Source organism: Cherax quadricarinatus, chromosome 61 (genome assembly GCF_038502225.1).
Source record: "Cherax quadricarinatus isolate ZL_2023a chromosome 61, ASM3850222v1, whole genome shotgun sequence".
Lineage (NCBI taxonomy): Eukaryota > Metazoa > Arthropoda > Malacostraca > Decapoda > Parastacidae > Cherax > Cherax quadricarinatus.
In genome coordinates, this window is record NC_091352.1 from 12,780,869 (window position 1) to 12,806,635 (window position 25,767).

The following is a 25,767-nucleotide window of genomic DNA, read 5'->3' on the forward strand; positions in this document are numbered from 1 at the left end:
AGCAGTAACAGCCTAGTTGATCAGGCCCTGATCCATCGGGAGGCCTGGTCATGGACCGGGCCGCGGGGGCATTGATCCCCGGAATAACCTCCAGGTAGATGCAAAGAAAAAGCCAAGGTGATGCCATATTGTCTTATAGTGTTAATGTGAGTGGAAGGGGATCATCTTAGTGGATTTGCAGTAGATCTTGAAATGTAGTTCATGGTCAGATTTACAGACTAAAGCAAGTAGAGCATCAAGGAAAGGAGTGTCATCAATATCCTTGCCAAGTCTGAATTGAATGGAGGGCCTAACCTGGTTTAGATTGTATGCAGGTACATCAAATCTTCCAGGAGTTAAAATGAGGATGGCCCACTGCACCACATATCCTGGTTGATCTGGCACAAACGTATGATCCCACTTCTGCCAGCATGTTTGTGCCAGATCAACAAGGCTGTAAGAGATATGTGGGGGCAGTGAGCCTCCATCAACAGCTGCCTGGTTTACCAGGCTAGCACTAGATGAGCCTGACCCATAGCCGGGCTCTGGGAGTAGAAAGACTCTTGAAAGTAAAGTTTATTTCTTTGTAAAGGTTAAAATGTTTAATTACAATTTTAATTTGCTATGTACAAAGATAGCCACTATCATGCTGAGGCATTTTGGGCAAACTAATCCTAATACATAGTAACTAATTAAAACTAGACAAGATAATAGTACATAGTAACTATACTTAAAACTAGACAATTAGTAGTGGTTAACTACTTTACAATCTTATTTAAACCTAATACAAGTGAGAGGTAGTAAGGTGGAGTAGGGTTCGGTAAAATAATCTTGAAATTGCACACAAAATCTACCTTACAAGTAATGGTGCAGGTGGTAATATTTTATGGATTGGCAGAATTAAAAGCCAGGAGGTCACGTAATAAAACTAATTAGCAGATGTTTTGGTTGATTTGGTTAATATTGTGAGATAAGATGATTTTTTTTTTAGCAAAGTCCTAAATTTATAAGCTGTCAGGGGATCCTTGACCTGTTCCGGTAGCGAGTTCCAGATCTTTGGGCATAGCTTTCTTGCCTAGTGAGAGACTGACTCAAGGGATGTTGAAAAGTGCCTTATGCCTTGTATTGTGACTGTGCATTCTGTTGTAACTGTCAAGTAGTTTTAGGGGAGGATTTACAGTGGAGTTTAATGTTCTGTATATGTAGTAGGCACAGTAATAAGAGTGTATGTCTTGTATGTTTAGCAAGTTGAGTCTTTTGAAAAGTGGTGGGGTGTGCTGTCTAGCACAGGAGCTGGTTATCACTCGCACAGCAGTGTTTTGTTGGATTATTAAGGGTCTAAGGTGGTTGGCTGTGGTCGAGTCCCAGGCACAAATACCATAGGTGAGGTAAGGATATATTAGAGAGTGGTACAGGATAAGCAGTCATTTGTGGTACATAGTATTGTATCTTGGAAAGGATTCCTACTGATTTGGAAATTTTCTTGGCTATGTGATGGGTATGGGACTGAAAAGATTACAGTCAAGGGGAAGACCTAGAAACTTGCCTTCCATGTGTCTCGATATAGGACAACCATTTAACAATATGTTAAGTTGGATATTTAAGGCTCTGTTGCCAAACAGCATGAAGTATGTTTTGTCTATGCTGAGAGTGAGTTTGTTGGTCATCATCCAAGTACACACATATAACTTTAGCAGTTCATTGTTTATAGTGTTTCTAAAGTACAGCTGGGTCTGAATGGGAATAGACATGTGTAGTGTCATTTGCAAATAGAACTGGCTTAAGGAGTTGGGATGTATTGGGGAGATCATTGATGTAGATGAGAAAGAGGAGTGGGCCTAGGACACTACCCTGGGGTACTCCTACAGCTACAGGTTGGATAGCAGAGTTGACTCCATTTGCATGTACATACTGGTGTCTGTCATTAACCCTTTCAGGGTCCATCCCGTAGATCAACGGCTTTACGTTGAGTGTCCAAACCGTAAATCTACGCCAAAATTCTAGCGCCATCAAATTTAGTGCGAAAACGCTCATAGGCCTACATGTGAGAGAACAGGTCTGCGTGGTGGGTGTGCGCCATAAACAAAAAATCTAGGCGCCCGCATAGCATTGTGGGAACGCCGGCTCAGTTACCCTTGTTCACCATGCCTCGTCGCAAGTCAGCTCTCACTCCCCGGAAAATTGGGACTCTCCTCTTCCTATCTGATAGTTCTGACACTGATGGAAGTGGAAATGAAGACGAATTCTACGGCTTTGATCAGTTAGTGACCGAAAAGAATGACCAGGATATCGATAATAGTGCAGAAAACCCTGACGATCCTCAACCTTCTACCTCTGGTGTGGGCACTCGTGACTCACGGTCGGTTGTTCCTCATCGCAAGAGAAAACTAATATTTTCGCGTGGCCAGGCCTCTGACTTCAGTAATGATGATGATAGTGACGTGGACTGTGATTTTATTGCGCTCGACGATCATTCGAGTAGTGATAGTGAGGAATCATATTCACCAGTGAAGCGTCGGTATGTTCGCCGCCACATGCGCTCGGGTAGTGTACCCTATGCTGTGCCCAGGGGACGGAGTACATCCCGTGGCCCAACACCAGTTTTAGGTAGTGATAGTGAGGATGATGTGGCTACACTTGGCATGGATAGACCACAGGCATCAGTGGATGGTGTTAGTGGTGATGGTAGTGGCGGTGGTAGTGGCACCGCCATGCGTGACTCACCAGGCCACGCTGGGACCCACGCTGCTGACTCGTCAGTTCAAGGACAAAGCGGAGCGCCAGCCACCAGCCCACCACAACCACAACCACCCGCACAACCAGCCTATGATGTCCAGTATCCACCAGCAAACCGTATGTGGGATTGGCAGCAAAATCCCAATTTTGTTCCCAAGCCTCACCACTTTGATGACTCTCAAAGTGGAATTCTACCTACTTGTCCCCTTGGAACCACGGCCAATGAACTGGAATTCTTTGAATTATTCGTTGACCAGCAATTGATGGAAATTGTCAGGGAAAGTAATAAGTATTTTGAGTACACCATGGCAAATACGATCTTATCACCACAGTCACGACTACACAGGTGGAAAGAGACGACTGTTGCAGAAATGTATTTGCTTTTTGCAACAATAATGCTTATGCCTCACATCTATAAGCATACTATAAAAGCATACTGGTCCACAGATCGGCTAATTTCTACCCCGGTCTTCAGTGAAATCATACCAGTGAACAGGTTTATCTTACTGTTATGTATGTTGCACTTCTCTGACAAAACCAGGCCTGACAGAAGTGACAGGTTATACAAGATTAGAAATGTTTTCATGTATCTCAAACAAAAGTTCAGCATATACTTTTATCCATTCAAGAATCTTGTAATTGATGAGTCTTTGATTTTGTTCAAAGGTAGACTGTCATTCAAGCAGTATATACCGAGCAAGAGGAAACGCTTTGGTATAAAACTGTTTGTACTCTGTGATTGTGACAGTGGCCTGGTGTTGGATATTGTTGTATACACGGGTAGTAAAACATTGAAAGATACCAAGATGTTATTGGGTATCTCAGGTGACGTAGTGAGAAACATGATGGCACCTTATCTTGGTAAGGGGCATACATTATATACCGATAACTGGTACACAAGCCCATTACTCAGTGATTTCATGCGAGTGAACAAGACAGATGTGTGTGGCACAGTGCGTTCTAATTGTAAATATATGCCCAGGCTCAACGCAGGTGCTCGTGGTGATGACGTGCAGGTGTTTACTGCCAATGACATGGCATTACGGTGGCATGACAAACGAGATGTCACATTGTTGACAACCATTCACCGTAATGAAATGCAAGACAGTGGCAAAGTTGATCGAGTGACTAATGAACGTATTCGAAAACCAGTGACAGTGATTGATTATACACAAAACATGCGCTTGGTTGACAAATGTGACATGCAGATTGGTTTTGTTGACTGTTCGTAAGAGTTACAAGTGGTACATGAAACTTTTCTTCCATCTCATGGACATTTCAATGCTCAATGCATATAATATGTACCAAATAAAGACTGGCAACAGACCACCGTATGGTGAATTTTGTTTGTCTGTTGTCAGACAACTCATAATGAAGTACCAGGTAACAACACCTGCTGTACAACACGGTCCTCGAATTCCTCAGGATATACCCAAGCGTTTGAGGAGGGAAGGTGATCATTTCATAATACAACTTCCTTCAACTCAGAAGAAATTTGCTCAGAAGAGATGCATCGTCTGTGCACAAACAAAAAGACGGCAACAAAGACGCAAAGACACTCGGTTTATGTGTGAGGAATGTAAGGTGCCTCTGTGCATGGTGCCTTGTTTCAAGGAGTTCCACAAGCTCCAGCAGTTCTAAAACCATGTCCAGTGATTGTAAATATATGATTTAACATTAGTATTATACAAGATTTGTGCATGTTTATTGTAATAAACAACAGTGGTAAACAATAATGATAATAACTTTAGTGCGGTTATTGTGTTCAATACAGTGAGTTTATATATATATACACTATATACAGTATTGGTCTCTCAGGCCCCAAATGTTAGTAGGAATAGAAAAAAATGGAAAAGAAAAGAAAAAACAACAAAAACCGCAAAATAATGTAATGCGCGTATGTGGAATTCGTCGATGTTGCCGCCACCACATCATTTTCAACAAACTTCTTGGCACTGTATCTCGGTAAGTACTGATCAGATTTTTTTTTTGTCTTATTACCTTCACAAAAATATGCTCTTTAATTCTGTAAGAAAAAAATTTTTTTTTTTTTTTTCAAAATTTCTTGGACACTGGAGCACCACTTCAGATTTTGGCCTTGGACCCTGAAGGGGTTAAGATAGGATTTTAGGTAGTCAAGAGAATGTCCTATGATGCCGTAATGATTCAGTTTGAGGTGCAAGAGATTGTGGTCATCTGTATCACTTTTCGTAGGTCAATAGAGCCCCAGAGGATATAAATTTTTATCTAGAGCTGTGTATATTAGTTCAAGCATTTGTATAATAGCGTCATTCATACTTTTTTTTTTTTGTCTAAACCCAAACTGGCATGGGTTAAGTATGTTGTTGGATGTAAGGTAGGAGTAAAGTTGCTCGTGTATCATTTTTCTGAATATCTTGGAAAGTAAGGGCAAGTTTGATGTGGGTCTATAGTTGTTCAAGTCAGTTGGATCACCTCCTTTGTGGATTGGGGTGACCCTTGCTGTCTTGAGTATATTATTTATTATAATCAAGGGGGAAGCGCTAAACCCGGAAGATTATACAGCGCCTGGGGGGGGGGATGTGGAAGGCATTCAGGCTTAATTCGGGGAACTGGAGCACAGATCCAATTCCCTACATCAAGAGCCCCTCACCAACATCAAGGAACCTTCCTTGAGGGGGGTCTTGAGTATAGATGGGAAGGTTGAGGATGCTACAGATTTGTTAAAGATTGTTGCAATAATGGGTGATAGCTCATGTGCAGCTTTTTTATATATGAATGGTGGCAAGTTATCTCGATCACCTGCTTTGTTTTTTAACGATTTAATGATGAGTGAGACTTCACTGGAATTAGTTGGAGCTAGAAATAGAGTATTTGGGTAGTTGCCAGGAGGTACTCGTTCAGCTGGGTATCTGAGCTAGGAATTTATCTTGATAGCTTTGATCCTACAGTAGAGAAGAAGACATTAAATTTGTCAGCTGTGTCTATAGGTTATATGCGAGGCTCATCTGGTTTAGTTTAGTTTCTCTCTCTATTTCCAGACGGTTTTCCTAGAGCCCAAAACTTTGGAGGGTTTGCCAGGTACTTTTATATCACCTTTTATTTCACTAAATCTATTTTCATAATACATTTGCTTTGATTTTCATATTAGTTTTGTGAGTACTGATGTGTATCTTGTAGTAAATTCTTTAGTATTATTATTATTATTATAATCAAAAAGAAGCGCTAAGCCACAAGGACTATACAGCGCTGCAGGGCAGGAAGGAAGCGAGGGCATCAGGTGGCAAAAGGGAGATGGAAAATTCTTTAGTAATTAGGCCTAATCTTAACTGTTATTTAAGTTGTTTTTTTATTAATAGATTTGAGGATACCTTTTGTTAGCCATGGGCTGTTTAGTCTCTTTACTGTAATCTGTTTCGTTTTGATTGGACAATGTTATAGAGGTTTAGGGTTTTATGTAAAAAAAAAAAAAAATTGACATCTTTATCAATATCATTACTGTCAGCTAGCTGTCTGCCAATCAGTGGCACCTAGTGCTAGTTTTAGGTTGTTTATCGGTCTCATCATGCAGGTGAAATGAGATCTTTCTTGTTTAAGGCAGTTTAGATAAGTTGGTTATGAGAAAGGTAGGGTAGTGGTCTGTGGTGTTGTCTATTATTATACACCTGCTTGTAGTGGGGACATCGTGTTGGTCCAGATATGATCAAGTAATGAGGCACCTGTCTCAGAGATTCTTGTTCACTTCATTATAGAGGGTAGCAACAAGCTGTTGTTCGTATTATTATTATTATAATCAAAAAGAAGCGCTAAGCCACAAGGACTATACAGCGCTGCAGGGCAGGAAGGAAGCGAGGGCATCAGGTGGCAAAAGGGAGATGGATGAGTAATAGGTTACGGATAACAGCGGGGTAGTGGATGGTGAAAGGTTAAAGGGAAGCAAGAGACTGAACTAGAAAGGGCTGAGGGGAGTGCAAAAAGTATCATCAGAGTTTGTGGAGTAAATCAGTCGTTGTCAAGAAGTCAATGAGAGAGTCAGGATTAAAGGAGGGTCCATCAGCAAGAAGGGAAGGTAAAGAGAGAGTAGTAGAACGAAGACGACGTTGGAGGTAAATTCTGCGTGCTCTTTGATAGAGAGGGCAGTCTAATAGAATGTGGCTAATCGATACTGGAACTTGACACTGCTCACAGAGAGGAACAGGGTGCCTCTCCATGAGATACCCATGAGTAAGACGAGTGTGGCCAATGCGAAGGCGGGAGAGAGTGGTCTCCCAACCTCGGCACTGATGACAAGAAGACGGCCAGTAACCTATGTTCGGTTTAATAGAATGAAGTTTGTTACCGAGCAGAGTTGACCAACGTTGTTGCCAACGGGTGCGAAGGTGGGTAGCTATTGCAGCAAAATAGTCCAGAAATGGAACACCTCGATAGGAAATTGGTAGGTCATGTACTGCTGACCGCGCAGCAGTGTCTGCCTGTTCATTGCCCTGTACGTCGACATGACCAGGGACCCAACAAAAAACAATATCTTTATGTTTGGTAGAGATACGGCGTAGCCAAAGTTGGATACGGAGAACTAGGGGATGAGATGTATCAAATTTTCGTATAGCCTGTAGAGCACTAAGGGAGTCTGAGACTACAACAAATGATGACACAGGCATAGATGCGATACGAATAAGTGCTGCAAGAATGGCATACAGTTCAGCAGTAAAAATGCTAGCTGAAGATAGTAAATGCCCCCGTACGACACTGTCCGGAAACACTGCTGCGAATCCGACGCCGTCTGAAGACTTAGAGCCATCTGTGTACACAGCGGTGGCATGAGAATGGGAGTGGAAGTGATCAAGAAAAAGAGAGCGGGAAGCCACCGTAGGCAGTTGAGCTTTCGAGCAAGGGAGTGAGAAAGAACAGACCCGAACAGCTGGAACTTCCCAGGGGGGTAGGGAAAAGTGAGATGCTACATGAACATATAAAGGTGGTAACTGAAGGGAAGACAAGAGTGAATGTAGGCGAAGAGAAAAGGGACGGAGCAAACAGGGGCGGCGAACGAATAAAGAATGTCTACTAATATCGGTGACCATTCTATAAATGGAAGGATTGTGTAGATCGTGAGAGCGTACATAGTAGCGAAGGCAATGGGCATCACGGCGATCAGACAAGGATGGAACATTTGCTTCTGTATAGAGGCTCTCAACAGGGGAAGAGCGAAAAGCACCAAGGCACAAACGTAAGCCTTGGTGATGGATAGAGTTAAGGCTAGAGAGAGTAGCAGGAGAGGCCGCGGAATAAATCTGGTCACCATAATCGAGTTTCGATAAAACGAGGGCTGAATGTAGGCGAAGCAGAGTTCGACGATCAGCTCCCCAGGAAAGATGAGCAAGGGTTTTAAGAAGGTTTAGCCGGCTGTGACAAGTTGCCTTCAGAGAGGTAATATGAGGTTTCCAGGATAACCGACGGTCAAAGAGAAGGCCTAGAAACCTGACTGTATCACGTTCGGGGATACGGGAGCCATAGAGATACAAAGGATGATCGGAGATAACAGAGCGTCTAGTGAAAGTAATTTGGCGAGTTTTGGTACTTGAAAATTTAAACCCATGTGTGGTGGCCCAAGTGGAAACACGGTCGACCGCATGCTGGAGAGAAACTGCAGTAAGGTGACAGTCAGCGCCTGCACAAGCAATAGCGAAGTCATCAACATAGAATGATGACCAAATATTGGGTGGAAGAACAGAGGCCAAATCATTTATAGCAAGGAGAAAAAGTGTTGTGCTTAGAACACATCCCTGAGGGACACCTTCAGCTTGGACGAAGTCCGGGGAAAGAACATTATTGACTCGAACACGGAAATGTCTGTCAGTTAAAAAGTTCTTAAGGAAGGATGGTAGATTGCCTCGGAGGCCTAAGGAATGGGCCTGGGCCAAAATATTATACCTCCAAGTTGTGTCATATGCCTTCTCAAGGTCAAAAAATATGGCAATAACTGAGTGATTATTCGCAAAGGCATTACGAACATACGTATCAAAGCGTAGTAAGGGGTCTATGGTAGAACGACCCTTACGAAAGCCATATTGACTAGCGGAGAGACTGTTGTGAGTCTCTAAATACCACATTAAACGTCGATTTACGAGGCGTTCCATCACTTTGCAAACTGCACTAGTAAGAGCGATGGGGCGATAGTGGGAGGCATCACTGTTGTTCGTAGTATTTGTGAAATCAGCTACTGGAGGGTCAGTTGCTTGGATGAGGTTTATGCTGAAATCTGCTAGTATCAGATGGTGTTTATTCAACTCTGACTCTTATCATGTTTCTAAGGTTACTGCTAAAAGTGTAAGTATTTGTGTTTGGTAGTCTGTAGACTGCACCAACTGTTATAAGTTTCTTGATGTGAATTTAGCTATTACATATTCGCTGTTTTCATCCCGTGCATTAGTTGATTTCATACATTCTAGCTCAGAGTAATAGATGGCAGTGCCTCCTCCTGATTGGTCAGGCCTCCAGTTATGTATGGCTGTGTAACCAGGTATGGTAAAAGTCTGTCAAATCTTGTCTGAGCCAGGTTTCAGCAAGTATAATGAAAGTTATAGTAGCATTTAGAGACTTCAGTAATGCAATGAGGTCATCGTAGTGTTTACTCAATGATCTAAGATTATAGTTAAGACTGTAATGCTCTTGCTGGCACTGAGAAGGGTATTAGCCTGACTAGCAGTGTAGTAATGGCAATTACTGTTAGGATTGTGTGCAGTTCAATAAGAGGTTGATATCAGGATCGATAATTGCTTTCATAAGGGGTACGTAGAAAAAAAAAAACCGTTCCAATTATTAAAAACAAAAAAGCAATTGATGTTAAACCACTAACAAATATGAACGTATGAACTAAGATAATTATTTTAAATCTAAAAAAAAAACAATGGAGCTACTGAATATAAAAGTAAAACAAAATAAAACACTTTAGCACTCCTCAAAGGTATAGCAGTCAAGTGTGTGAGGTGATAAATTAAAAGCACTGTTATGAGTTCTTCCATTCATATTATTATTATTATAATCAAGGGGGAAGCGCTTAACCCGGAGGATTATACAGCGCCTGGGGGGGGGGGGGGATGTGGAAGGCATTCAGGCTTAATTCGGGGAACTGGAGCACTCTTCCATTCATAGGTTCACCAGCACAGATATTAGTTGGGGAATCCATAGCAGGCCATAAGTCTGTTGAAAAAGAGAAATAGTCAAAACCAGCACACAGTTCAGCGAGGTTTACAAAGTCATGGACTGGAAAAAAACCATACCCCCGGCCGGGATTGAACCCGCGGTCATAGAGTCTCAAAACTCCAGCCCGTCGCGCTAGCCACTAGACCAGCTAGCCACAATAAGATTCATCCAACTAGGTATTAGTCATGTTGACGGCAGTGAAGGGACTTGAGCTAGAGTTCGTCACGGCCACGCTAGCTGGAGATTCGTCTGTAAAAACTTGCATTTGTGGTCACAGAGGTGCCTGTGCTAACTTTCCTATGGTGTAGAAATATACCTAGTTGGATGAATCTTATTGTGGCTAGCTGGTCTAGTGGCTAGCGCGACGGGCTGGAGTTTTGAGACTCTATGACCGCGGGTTCAATCCCGGCCGGGGGTATGGTTTATTTGCAATCGTGTCATTACGATTTCTTAAGTCATGGACTGGAACAGGAAAGTCGAGGGAGTCACCACTTTGTAAGACCTCATTGACCTATGAGTCGTTTTACCTTCAAAATCCTCTTTTAACAGACCTTTGGTCACCGAAGCTCCCCACTATGTGCTATGCTGGCGAATCTGTTCATGGAACATCTTGTAGCAAAGAAATTTTCTTCCATTATCCCCTCACTTGTCTCCTAAAAGATTTGACGAACCTGCACTAAAGCACAAGCACAAGCTCAATGTTGTCTAGCTCTTCATCCAATTCATGCTCAAAGAAGCCAAATGCATTCTCCCTTTCCTCTATGTTCTACTCTGCAAATCTGACAGTGAACTACATTTCAAAGTCGACAGCAACCCTGCCAACACGATCTCCTCCACTTCTCACACTATAACACCAAGACTAAATGTGGCATCATTAACTTCTTCCTAGGTACTCTTTGTATCTGCAGTAGGGAATTACTTGAAGAATGCTCATTCCTGAAACTTCATTATCCCTGTTCTATCACAGATGCAGTAAACATTCAACTTGACTGGATGGAAATAAATGGTATAAAATAGACATGATAGAAAAATAAACACAAAAGCAGTATAATGTGAAGATCTGTTTGTGACTTGATAAAGCCCTGTGTGTGTGAGAAACATTGTCAATAAAGGATCACATACTGCTTTTGGGCTGTATAGTCCTTGTGGCTTAGCGCTTCTTTTTGATTATAATAATAATAAATACTGCTTTTGTGTTTATTTTTAACGTGTCTGCAATATTTTCTCCACCAAATTCCAAGTATCCACCCTGAAACAAAGATGATCAAGAACATCATCAGTAAATGACAAAGTCCAAACCACTGCAGGGGTATACACATTCCTTCCCTTGCAATAACTGACAAAATCAGAGACCTCCACATTGTGAATGCCAGTAGAGCAGGATCCTAGGATTATCATTGCTGTATAGTCCTTGTGGCTTAGCACTTCTTTTTGATTATAATAATAGGATCATCACTTGTTAGCATATCCATTAACATCAACCAAAACAGCTTCTACAACATTGGGGAGCTTCTTGCCAGGAAGGTTCCCACATAGACCATAAGTATAAAAGAACAGAGGAGCACTGCAGTAGGCCCACTTCCCAGTCATATTTGTCCAACCTTTTATTAAGCTACCCAAAGTATTCTTCAGCACATCTAGCCTAACTCATAACCTCACTATTTCCTATATATAGACTTGTCCTTTCTCTCCAGGTTTATGTTTATAATTTGATAAAGCCCACTGTGGGGATGAAATGTCATTAATAAAGGACCACATACTGTACTGCACTTGTGGGTTCAGTGCTTGATTTTGATTATAATAATAGTAAGACTGTAGGAGAATCGAGGGACATTTAGCAGTCAAGCCACTTGTCGAACCTATTCTGCACGTACACTTGATACAGACACTGACACACCTCGCCACTTCACTTCTCACCTGTAAAGTCCTGTCTCTTGATAAGTTTAACCCAGAGCAGAGCATCTATACTAAAGGCTTGTTCTCTTCCAAGTCTTCCTAACATACTTGTTGGCACTACCAATAAATAATAATACAGTATATCACTAAGGATTGCAGTATTAGTGTAGTAATTGTGCAGATAACAGTATTATTTTTTTTTTATATAACAGTATTATTAAGTGATAAAAACAATGGTTAATTTGTACTCTACAGACTGAATGTGGACCCAGAACACAACCCATACTACCAGAAACCATACGAGGGACCACTTCACATTCCAGCTGACCCTTATGACAAGCCTGACCCTTACCAGCCAGACTATCAGCCACCAGCACCCAAGCCTTCATACAAACCACCACAACCAAGTTACCACAAACCAACCCACAAACCTACCTACCGGAACTAGAAGAGCTGGATATACCGTCGTTACAACACTATTGCATTTGCACTAGTTATACACTGTGTGTGTGTATATATATGTTTCCCCATAGGGGGTAATATAGCATGTGGAATGGGAGGTAATCAAACCTGATTCAAGCAAGTGGAAGATAATGCCATTACCTTGAATCATGAACCCTTCACCTGCATCAAGGAACCACCATAAAGGGTTTGCACTAGTTAGTGTAACATCACTTGTCTATATGTAGAAGCAAGGTATTTTTTTTATAATTGTATTTATGTGACTAATCTGAAATATATAATGATTAAATTTTATTTTTATCTGAAATCCTGAGAGTTATGAGAAATCCCTTGACATTTACATTCATTATTATAATATTACATTCACCGAGTCAAGCCCAAAAGTCACTCAGCACTGCATGGGTGATAATGTAAGAGCAAAGTGTGGAAGAATCATAGTTGAAGTAAACTGGTTCACTATTTTCATGGAGAAGCACTAAACAAGGAGCCAACCGTGCCTTGAGAAACAGGAGGTAATCACATTTGATACAAGGAAAGGATAGTTCAATAATGAGAGGTAGTCAGCTCATATACGGTATAAAAATAATGATCACTAACGCACTGCTTGAAAAAGTCAAAATGCAACTCCCTAGCAAGTGTGGAAGGGCCTGAACAGCAATAAGTTTCTGCCTCTATACCTTTCTTTTTGTTTGTAACAAATGTGCTTCTGTTACTGTCCAACTTAATAAACTGTGTAACTACCTACTTGCAAGTGTCAAGAGGGGTAAATTCCCATTATTTGGCCAGTTTCTTAGGTTCAAATGATAGTTAATTCCTGGCAATCATACTTATTTAAGCCACTAATTTTTTTCATGTACTTGGCCAGGTGAAGGCCACACACAGGCAATAAATATGTAATGTTTAATCACACATGGTGAATAATGAAGTAATTTGTTTAAATTCATAAAATGTCATCCTAGCATATGCCACTGTTATACTAATCTGAACCCAGGAAACTGGTTTGGTGTTATATACTTGTCCCTATGTCTGACTAGTAGTTTCTCTTCCAATTATTCTCTCTTACCTTGCTCCGAATTGCAGTATTTTGCACTTACTGGTGCTGAATTCTCAGCCATTTATTTGACCAATCTGGCCTGTTCAGGCTCTCTTAGGTTTCCTGTGGTCATCTTCTGTTCATGTCCTCAATTTTGGACTCTTCCATAAACAATGACATGTACGAATATCAAAATATGAATAATAAAGATTATTTATTAGACCAAACAGTCTCTTGGTCTTCCTTATTCTTAAACTGTATTCCTGTTTAAGTTTTTTATTACTTTTTTTTTTTTGCCTGACCATTTAATTCAAGAACTTACTCATTAGTTTTTAAGCAAAATACCACTCTTGATAAAGCAGGTCCTACCCTTTCTTCCTCTTATACTCCTCCTCCATAATTAACTATACAACCTCATTCTGAACATTCCCAGATAATCTGCAGATCTTTATTATATTCACATTTTCTTTTTTCAATAACAATTTAAATGCATTAAACCTTTTTGTTTTAATGCTTTTTATATTTTTTCCTCCTCTCCTATCACAGTGAAATTATGGCACCTACTCTCAATATTTCCTTCTCTTATCCTATTTACAGGCACTTGGTACTACACCTTTCTTGCTCACACCCTCAGAAATCACTCTTAGGTAAAACCAAATATCGGAAGATCAGATACTTCGATAAAGTTAACACAGTAAATATACAATGAAATTCTCAAACTAATTAAAGCAAGAAATTACTTTGAAATCATTAAGAATAATCCTTTTAAAGTACAATCTAATACATGTACTTTATTTTATATTGTTTAATTTATTTGTAATTGTAAACTGAACCACCAGGAAGTTTTAGGTAATGCCCACACCCCTTTGGCTCCACTAAAGCTAACTGGTGAAAATGATACAAGATAGAGCAAACTTGATTACCCTCCACAGACTTACCTGTGACTGGTTTCAAGGTCTCTTCTACCCTCTTGATCTGGCTACCTTGTTGATCACTGGTCAACCAAACTGGTGCTGCTAGTAGCCCATACAATGACAGCCATCATAACCTTGCTGATCAGGCACTTTCAGCAAATACTGATCCAGTTTCCTCTTTGAAAACTTCTACCTTTGATCTGGTAGCATCTGTCCAAGGAACATGCTGCAGTTTTCCACTCTCGATCTTGCTGGTTAAGATACAACTGCCCAATATTAGGGATTAAATATGAACAAATTTAGTTGTCAGTATGATGGGTTTATTATCACTAATTTCTGAATGGTATCAAGTGATACAACTTTTTGACTGAAGTGAATAATTTAGCTGAAATTACTTAATAGGAATCTATCTAAAAACTACACAACTTAAAATTATCAATGGTCTGCTATCCACTGCCAATTAATGGGGCATAAGAGTTTCATAGTCTATAAAGGTAAACTAGTTACTGTCAACAAATTTATCAATGAATAATAAAAGATTGAATTGCATACACAATGGGTAAGGACAAACTTAAAATAATTTAGCCATTAGTGCCAACAAACATGTATAAAGCAGTTTGGAGGGATATGTTGTGTATCTTTATAGGTATATGCTTCTAAACTGTTGTGTTCTGAGCACCTCTGCAAAAACAGTGATTATGTGTGAGTGAGGTGAAAGTGTTGAATGATGATGAAAGTATTTTCTTTTGGGGGATTTTCTTTCTTTTTGGGTCACCCTGCCTCGGCGGGAGACGGCCGACTTGTTAAAAAAAAAAAAAAAAGTTGTCCATTCACTGCTACATTAAGCTTACTGACCAATTTATCTCAAAATTTCCTCATACTATCTGGGCTATTGGGGAATGTTGAATTTGTATCTTATTCTGATCTAAGCAGTAGTCTAGATGGTTTTTATTCTAAACTGTACATCTTCATATGCTATGTACACTTCAGAATGAAACCAACAACTAAACAGCCCAATCCTCAATTCTGTAGAGGTCTAATATTTACACATGGCTAATATATTTTTTTTAATTATGCATTTTATGAAGGGAAAAATTCAGCACATTTACGCAATTTATGAAACCAAAGATTAATTAAAATTCATCATCCATTACCACCATATGATCAACCTACCAAATTTTTCTTGAATGGACTAGGTAAGATAGTTACTTTATATAGTACAGAATTGTATAAATTTTAAAATAGGGTTAAGTTGCTTAGTTTTTCTGCAAAATATAAAAAATGAATACCATGTTAATTCAAGTGTTGTTCAATTCAAATCTTTCTTCTTTTCATGACTGACATTTTGAAAAAAATAAATTAATAAAAAAGAAAAACTTAAAAATCCAAAACTATCATTCTATATATTATCCAATGAAGTGTTAAGTCTCAGCAAAAGTGGTTGGTAACTAAGTTATTCATATTTCTAAATATGCCTCTCAAGTAACCTGTATTGAAAAGCACCTAAATCTTACAAGTTTATCGACCCCTCTTGGAACTACCACGTCCTGATTTTGACTTCTTTGCAGATTCAGGCTTTTCATTAGACTGGAAAAAAAAAATGCAGTAATTAACAATACTAGGATATAATGAAATCTGTATAACTTGAAAACCTTAAAAGTTAATATCAGATTTATTAGATATAAAACAGGCTCTACGTGTTGAATGCAAGATCTTAAAAATAAAATTAACAAGCTGAGTATGCCCTACAATAAATTATTCTTCTGTAAAATAAAGTACAGTAGGGCCCCACTTATACTGCAGGTTAGGTTCCAGGCTACCGCCAGAGAGCAGAACTCCATTTTTTCCACCTATAAATGCATATAAATGCAAGATAAGTTTACACTAACATATATTAACAGTAGAACTAAGCATTAAAAACAATAAGTAAAACACACACACAATACACTCATTACTTACCTTAAAATATTTGTAGTCTTAATGTAGGGTGAGAGGTGAGTAGTATTTTATTTGTAGGAAGTCAGGTGTAGGAAGTATGGTAGCCAGCCAGGACACCCCACTCACACGTAATATACTACGATATTTAAAGCGCCCCAGAGCAATAAAATGCATACAGTGGGGTCCCGCTTTATGGCGTTCCGCTAATACGGTCATTTCAAATTATGACCAAAACTCGCTATACGGCTCCCCCCACCTGACTTTCTAATACTGTCACTGCACCCCACCCGGTTTGTTTACATTCTCTGTGAGATCCATAAGCACTAAGTCTCCATTTTGTCTGGAAACTCCAAAATTTCAAGTGTTTTTAAAAGTTATTTTATATATACTCTGATAATTATACTTATGTATACCTGTACCTAAATAAACTTGCATACTGTGCTGGCACACATTAAAATCAGTAAGAGTCTCTTATGTCTCCAGACGTCATATTAGTAATGATAATAATAATCATCGAGTCTCATTTAAATGTCGTATGTTACGTTAATATACACATTTTCATTAATCCATCCATGATATTTTTTTCAAAATTATATAATAAACATGATACATAACATATAAAGATGATAAATACACCCCACAATAGAATAAATAAACATAAATATGAGATGTGGTAGCCAGGTAACTTGTACAAGTGACGGCAAGAATAACATTTTCTCTAATCTAACATAAGAGAAAATGTGTTACTGGGGGTAACTGTAGAAAATTATTCCTTTCGTATCTATGTAAGTTTATTCAGGTATACACAAATACAGTTACACAGATTATCATACATAACAGCATATGTGTAGAGAACCTAGGATAACCCAAAAAAGTCAGCGACTTATTTCCACAACCTTCACTCCTTCTGCCTTCACTCAGAGCGTCATTACATAACTCTGCGTCTGTCCTCTCTCATGTACTCATTCTCTCTCTCATTTATTCATTTTATCTCATTTACTTACTCCTGACCCTACATTAAGACTACAAATATTTTAAGGTAAGTAATGAGTGAACTGTATATACATTTTATCGCTCTGGGATGCTTAAATATCATAGAATAGTATGTGTGGGTGGGGTGGCCTGGTATGGTAGCCCGGCTGGCTACCATACATAAGAACATAAGAACGAAGGAACACTGCAGAAGGCCTACTGGCCCATGCGAGGCAGGTCCAAGTCTCCTACCGGCTTAAGCCAATGCACCCAACCTAGTCAGGTCAGGTCACATTGACTTAAGGGAGGAACACGGCAACCGACCTGGTAGCACAAGCTAATCAGGTCCAACTCACACCCACCCACATCCACTCATGTATTTATCCAACCTATTTTTAAAGCTGCACAACGTTCTGGCCTCTATAACTGTACTCGGGAGTTTGTTCCACTCATCCACAACTCTATTACCAAACCAGTACTTTCCTATATCCTTCCTGAATCTGAATTTTTCCAACTTAAAACCATTGCTGCGAGTCCTGTCTAGGCTAGATATTTTCAGCACACTATTTACATCCCCTTTATTTATTCCTGTCTTCCATTTATACACCTCAATCATATCCCCCCTAATTCTACGTCTTTCTAGAGAGTGCAGATTCAGGGCCCTTAGTCTATCCTCATAGGGAAGGTTTCTGATACATGGGATCAACTTTGTCATCCTCCTTTGTACATTCTCCAGAGAATTTATATCCATTCTGTAATACGGTGACCAAAACTGTGCAGCATAATCTAAATGAGGCCTAACCAAGGATGTATAGAGTTGAAGAACAACCTGAGGACTCCTATTATTTATGCTTCTTGATATGAAGCCAAGGATTCTATTAGCTTTATTGCGAACACTTATGCACTGTTGTCTTGGTTTCAGATTACTGCTAACCAGAACTCCTAAATCTTTTTCGCAATCCGTAATATTAAGATCTACATTATTTAGTTTATATGTGGCATGGTTATTGTCCTGTCCAACATTTAGAACTTTGCATTTGTCTATATTAAAATGCATCTGCCACTTCTCCGACCACTGCATCAGTCTATACAAATCTTCCTGGAGTGCTCTAATGTCCTCGTCAGAATGAATTCGACGGCCTATTTTGGTGTCATCGGCAAACTTGCCGATGTCGCTCTTTATGCCCTCATCTATGTCGTTTATGTAGATTGTGAACAACAACGGGCCCAACACTGACCCCTGTGGAACACCGCTCGTGACGCTTCCCCACTCTGATTTCTCCCCATTTATGCAAACTCTCTGCTGCCTATTTGTCAACCATGCCTCTATCCAGGAAAAAATTTCTCCTCCTATTCCATGTGCCTTAATTTTCCTCAATAGTCTCTGATGTGGGACCCTGTCAAAAGCCTTACTGAAGTCCATATACACAATATCATATTCATTACCATGATCTACCTCCTCAAATACCTTAGTGAAAAAAGTTAATAAATTCGTAAAACCATGCTGAGATTCGTTGATTAATTTATGCTTTTCAAGGTGGCTACAAAGTGCCTCGGCAATTATTGATTCCATAAATTTTCCCACTATGGAGGTTAGGCTTACTGGTCTATAGTTTGAAGCTAAGGACCTGTCACCTGCTTTGAAAATAGGTATCACATTTGCCATTTTCCATTTACCTGGCACCATGCCAGTTTGTAGTGATATGTTGAAAAGATTAGCCAAAGGTGTGCTAAGCTCCTCTTTACATTCCTTTAGAACCCTTGCATACAGTTCATCAGGGCCTGGGGATTTGTTAGGTTTTAATTTATCTATTTGCCTAAGGACCATGTCACTTGTGACCCTAATCGTGCACAGTTTATTATCGTCCTGTTCTACATAATTTATCATTACTGGAATATCGCTGGTATCCTCCTGTGTAAAAACTGAGAGGAAGTATGTGTTAAAAATTCTACACATTTCCTTATCACTGTCAGTGAGCTGACCCGAGGAACTTTTGAGTGGGCCTATCTTGTCCCTGATCTTACTTCTGTATACCTGAAAGAATCCTTTTGGGTTAGTCTTCGATTCTCTTGCAACTTTAACCTCATAATCTCTTTTTGCTTTTCTAATTCCCTTTTTTATTTCTCTCTTTAACTGAATATATCGATTCCTTAATTGCCCCTCTCCTCTTTTGATTTGCCTATATATGCCTCTCTTTTGACCAATCAGATATTTTAATCTATTGTTCATCCATTTAGGATCATTTTTGTTTGATCTGATTTCCCTATTTGGAACATAATTTGACTGAGCAGCTAGAACTATGCCCTGGAAAGCATCATATCGGCAACCATCACCACCTACCTGACCCTTAGTCTTACAATAAATACTACCCATCTCACCCTAGATTAAGACTACAAATATTTTAAGGTAAGTAATGAGTAAACTGTATATGCATTTTATCGCTCTGGGATGCTTAAATGTTATAGAATATTATGTGGCCTGGTATGGTAGCCTGGCTGACTACCATACGTACCACACTTGATTTCTTGCAATAAATGCTACTTGTCTCACCGTAGATTAAGACTATAAATATTTTAAGAAACTTGCTATCTAGTAATTGTATGCATTTATAAGTGGAAAAAAAAAAAAAGGGTGTTCCACTTTACGGCGGTAGCCTGGAACCTAACCTGCCGTATAAGTGGGACCCTACTGTATACAGTACATTCATTACTTACCTTAAAATATTTGTAGTCTTAATGTAGGGTGAAAGGCGAGTAGTATTTATATGTAGGAAGTCAGGTGTGGGAGGTATTGTAGCTGGCCAGGCCACCCTACCCACATGTAATGTACTACAACATTTAAAGCACCCTAAAGCGATAAAATGCACATAGAGTACACTCATTACTTACCTTAAAATATTTGTAGTCATAATGTAGGGCGAGAGGCGAGTAAACGAGGTAAAACAAATGAGGGTGAGAATGAGTAAATGGGAGAGGTGAGAGACATGTAAAATGTAAACAAACTGATGAATACATCTGGTTTTTGGCTCATACACATTCATCTACACCTAACATCTCATATTTATGTTAATTTATTCTACTGTAGGATGTATTTATCATGTTTATATGTTACATAGTGTGTTTATTATATAATTTTGAAAAAATATAAGATGGATTAATGAAAATGTTTATATTAACATAATATACAACATTTAATGTGCCTCTTAGTGATTATTGCATATTATTATTAATATGGCATCAAGACTAATAAGACACTCTTAGTGGTTTTAATGTGTACCTGCATGCCAGCACTAAGTTTATTTAGGTACAGGTACACGTATGTATAATTATCAGAGTATATGTAAAACATGACTATTGACCCATCCTCGTAAAACTTGTGTACCTTCTTGGAAAATAAAATCATTAAATTTACATAAGAAAGTTTTCACTTCAATGTAGGGGTATGCCAAAGTATTGGTATCGACAGGTATTTGCTAATTTTGATGGTATGTGTATCTGCCTAAAACTGGGTATCAGTATCAGTAAAAATTCTGGTAGTGTCCCATTCCTACTTTAGTGAAATATAGTCTCAGGTACTGTATTTGTGCCAGGAGAATGACTAGCACTTAAATACAACACACCACTTTTGGCTTTCAACCTCTTCCCTAGCTAGTTGCATGTAACATACCTATGTTACCTTCCTATTCCATTTGTGGCTGCCAGGTGCTAAAAGCTATACAAAATCTACATCTCCAATGTGAATATATGTGACTTCACTTACCTTTTGTATCCATGTGTATTAGCACACTTTCTTTTAACCCTTAAACTGTCCAAGCAGATCTACGTTCACATGCGTAGTGCTCCAAAAGCAGATCTACGCTTTTTTTACAAATTTAAAAAAAAAAGTAGATCAAAGTTTTTTTTACACATTTTCAAAAGTAAAAAAAAAAAAAAATCTACTTTTTTTACATACTTTCAAATGTTGAAAAAACGTATATATACGTTTGGACCGTTTACGGGTTAATATCTCAAAAATTTAAAAAATATAATAAAATTATGATAATTTAAACTAGGCTCTTCATTTGATTTTGTTTAGCAAATTAAGTTTTAATGCTACTGGGTTATACACATAAATCTATATACAAGTTAACATAGTATCCCACTTCAGTATCATAGAAATTAAATTTTCCCAAGTTATAGAGCAGTGTTCTCGATTTGTTTCAGACAATGAACATTTTTATTTTAAATTTATTTACTAAGATGGTTTAGATTCTTTGCTCACTGACAAGCAGCATTATATGTCTCTTCTTGGTTTAGTTTTGATTCTAATAATAATAATAATAATAATAATAATAATAATTCTCACTGACAAATTTTCCAATGTTTGGAGAGGGCCACCTTGTTTTTGAGAAATGATGAAGAGAGTAGATGGCTAACATCATGGTGTAAAATTTTTCTTACTAGCCAATTTTTGGATTCTCTTCTCATTGACAAGCTTTTCAGTAACTGGAGTGGCACTTTATAATGCACATGAAAATCCAGTTTCACACATATATGTTGATGCAAATGGCAAGAGAAATCTGACTGCATGTGCTGACAGATTTGGGCAGCTCCCAGTCATGCTGGGCCAAAATTTCTCCATGGTAGACTACCGGTATGTCTTGAGCCCCCAAATCATTTTTCAGATAAAAAAATTCCTCCTGCAGGTTCTCTAAAACACTATTAATGTCTGTTGTGAATGAATTCCTGATGAAAAGATAACCCATTCCTCGTCTTGTCCACCTCTGGAAAGTATCATGGAATTTGTCCCATAGCTAAAGTAAATGATCAAGAATTTGCATCCAGATGGTTTCATTTTTCCTGTGACTGGCATCTGCACAAGGAAATTTAAATAAATTATTGCCCTGACTCTTACAATCCAGAGTTCCAATTTGCCAAGAAGTCTTAATGCTTTGGCGAGAAAACAAGATTTAAACATTCTTGCAGCTGTAGATTAATTTTTTTCAAGATTCCAAAATAATGACAAAGATATGCAAGTTGTAGATTTAACTGTCAATACATTTTGGAATTCTTCTTTTCCTTGAATATGGAGAAAGAAATCCAACTCCTCCCTCAACTGAAAAATTCCATTGTGTACGTTCCCTGTTGACAACCACCATACAGAAGTGTAAAACAGCAACACATCAGAGTCAGAGCCCATGTCCTCAAATAGTTTGATAAACCCGTGTTCACAACCAAGGATTTAATGTAATTAACCACTTTCACCAATCCTTTGAAAATTGTATTCATTGGAGCAGTTTTACCAACGTTTGGAAGTCTTATCTTGAACCTAGCATGGACACCCACAAGGTTAACTAAATTCAAACCATATTTAAAAAAAAAAAAAATAATTTTGAACACATCCTCAACCTCTGTGGTGGTATCAAATCTTACAAACTAGAAACTTGTCTTCGAAGTCTCCCTTAGCCATGTATTGTGCAAACAGTAATAGCTGAAAGCACAATGTGACATCAGTCAATTCATCCAATTGTATGGAGGGGTGTTAATGTTGCAGTTTAAAAACTGTAGTGTAAAGCACCCTTCTGGCAAGACACTGATGGAGTGAATGATGGTGAAAGTTTTTCTTTTTTCGGGCCACCCTGCCTTGGTGGGAATCGGCCAGTGTGTTAATAAAAAATAAAAAAAAAATTTTTATTTCATACACAACATGGTCACTGATGTAATCTTATTTATGCATCTCGATACCGTGTCATTAGAGACTTACTGTATGTATATCTCCTCTCCAAAAACAAACCACCATCTCTTTTGCACTGGGGACTACAAGGTGCTCTACAATCATATGAGGGTTCTTGGCTATGCATCTTCATATGCAGCAATGTAGGAAGCACTCACTGCAATGCCTGTCTCTTCATAGAATGCACCTCCTCAGTCAAGGCACTGTTGCTTAAACCTCATCAGGGTCCAGACTTCCAATATAAAATATGTCCACAGAGTCCAAGAATTTTCAAAACATTTTATTTTTATTTTTTTATGAAATGGTAAAGAATTACCTTCAGAAAATGTATGAAAGTTGATGGAAAAGTGACAAAATTACACTATCGTGAATTCTGCTGTGTTAGCAATATTTACACTGGCGATTTTGCCCACTTTGAGTCCTATTTTAGGTTCCAGTTTACCAAATTATCAGCTATTTCGCTAGTATGCCTTCAATTTTATCAACCAAGCACAAGAAACTGCTCAGTCAAATATTTCAACTACCCAATAGTGATCAGAAATTGGTAATTTGGCTAATTTCATGCAAATATCAAAATAGGGTCCAGAATAAACAATGCAGGCATTCCTAGCACTAAAATAACATATCCTCTATTCATTTATTACATTCCCAGGCTTTACACATGTATTCCATTTCTATTATTTCTTCACACCAAAAAACAGAAGATTTACTTTTGTGCAATTTTGTAATAATTATGTAACATCAGGGCATTTGTGAACGCACATTAGAACCACCAGTTGATGTGTAATGGACGCATGATGTAATCTGTTTACTCTTGAACATTGACAAAAATCGAACATTTCTGCTACTTTGAGCTCAATTTCATTAAAATCATCTATAGTTCTATAATATATCTTCCATCCTAGGTAGTAGGTAGACAGCAACCGCCCAGGAAGGTACTACCATCCTGTCAAGCGAGTGTAAAATGGAAACCTTTAATTGTTTTACATGATAGTAGGATTGCTATGTCTTTTTTCTGTCTCAAACATGCAAGGTTTCTGCTTACACTTAGGTCACACTACACATACATGCACAAGCACATACAGCCTCTCCTCACTTAATGATGTACTCATTTACCGACAACTCAGACTTATGATGGGTTCTCTGACCAGTATACAAACTTAAATACAGTGGATCCCCGGATACCGTAATTAATCCGTTCCAGAGAGAGTGCCTTATACCGAATCTGGCTTAATCCGAATTAATTTTCCCCATAAGAAATAATGGAAATCCAATTAATGTTCCAGACACCCAAAAGTATTAAAAATAATTTTTTTTACATGAAATATACATTTCCCTACACAGAGAACAATGAGACATGCAGAGTAAAACATTACTAAAAGGACACTTACTTTTACTGAAGACTTATTGATGAGTGATGAGATGGGAGGAGGGAAGAGGATGGAGGTGTACTATTGTTTAGAAGGGGAATCCCCTTCCATAAAGACTTCAGGTACCAAGTCCTTTTCTGGGGTTACTTCCCTTCTTTGTTTTCTAATGCCAATAAGACCAGCTTGAGTCACCACACCTGTGGCACTAAATATGTCCAGAGAGCTGTTTCTGGCATCTCATTAAAATTTCCCTAAAATGGGACACAACATTGTCATTGTAGATGTTGCCAGCATGCCCTGCAACAGCTGTGTCAGGGTGATGTTCATCCATAAATGTTTGCACATAAGAGAGCAGGAATACTGCAGCAGGCCTGTTGGCCCATACTAGGCAGGTCCTTCACAAACCATCCCACTAACAGAATTGTATTTGCCCAACCCAATTTTCAATGCTTCCCAAGCAATAAGCTTTGATAATTCTATTCACTCACATGCAAGTCCCACTCAAATCAAATCATGTGTGTGGGGAAGTACCCTGGCTGGTGTGTGGGGAAGTACCCTGGCTGGTGTGTGGGGAAGTACCCTGGCTGGTGTGTGGGGAAGTACCCTGGCTGGTGTGTGGGGAAGTACCCTGGCTGGTGTACCACCATCACCACTTTCATATTTTTCAACAAACTTTTTCTTGAATTCTATAGTGTTTCTCACCCTCTTTACCAAAGGGCTGGCACTAGAAACTTTCTTTGGGCCCATGGTGGATTATTTAGCAGTTACAAGCACTAAAAAAATGGAATAATACAAAATGTATCGCATGTACGCGTGGAATCGTCCTCAATGGCTGGTAAATAATGGCACACTGGCTGTACATGGAGTGTCCGGGCCCCTCACGGCGCGCGGACACATTCGGGACAAATGACTAACCGAATTCAGTGTCGTTAACCGAGTCAATATTTTGACGCAAAAACATTACTTAATCCAATGACATCTTAATCTGGGGATCCACTGTAATGTACGTATATTATAGATGATTTCCTCTATTCTGTATTACATTATACAATACACTACTGTATAAACATTTAAAAATATACTAAAATTATAAATGGTGCAAAGGTGACATTAAAGCAATATCAAAGATGGTTAACACATACCCAATACCATTATAGTATGCTCCTCAATTAGCAACGAATTTGTTTACCGACGTGGTCTTAGGAACGGAACTCCATCGTTAAGTGAGGAGAGGCTGTACATACCCACCCCTCTGGGTTTTCTTCTATTTTCTTACTATTTCTTGTTCTTGTTTATTTCCTCTTATCTCCTTAGGAAAGTGGAACAGAATTCTTCCTCTGTAAGCCATGCACATCGTAAGAGGCAACAAAAATGCTGGAAGCAAGGGGCTAGTAACCCCTTCTCCTGTATACATTACTAAAGTTATGAAGAGAAACCTGTTTTTCTTTTTGGGCCACACTGCCTTGGTGGGATATGGCTGGTTTGTTGAAAGATCTTCCATTCTATCAAATTAAACCAAGAAACCGAGAATACAACAATGAAAACCATACAAAAATACACCGCAGTCGCTGTTTT

The 25,767-nt window shown here is 38.9% G+C and overlaps 2 protein-coding genes across 2 annotated transcripts in view; one reads left to right on the forward strand and one right to left on the reverse strand.

Annotated features, from left to right (window-relative positions):
* The window catches only part of LOC128699497 (uncharacterized), a 98,871-nt gene extending 86,325 nt beyond the window's left edge, over positions 1-12,546 (forward strand). The window contains exon 6 of the mRNA XM_070098230.1: positions 12,046-12,546. Coding sequence (XP_069954331.1) covers positions 12,046-12,238 — 193 coding nt within the window. The 3' untranslated portion in view covers positions 12,239-12,546. The remainder of the gene's footprint in view (positions 1-12,045) is intronic.
* A 1,951-nt stretch (positions 12,547-14,497) lies between these two features.
* Positions 14,498-25,767, reverse strand: part of Fen1 (flap endonuclease 1) — a 38,733-nt gene continuing 27,463 nt past the window's right edge. Inside the window, exon 8 of the mRNA XM_053791994.2 lies at positions 14,498-15,786. Coding sequence (XP_053647969.1) covers positions 15,718-15,786 — 69 coding nt within the window. The 3' untranslated portion in view covers positions 14,498-15,717. The remainder of the gene's footprint in view (positions 15,787-25,767) is intronic.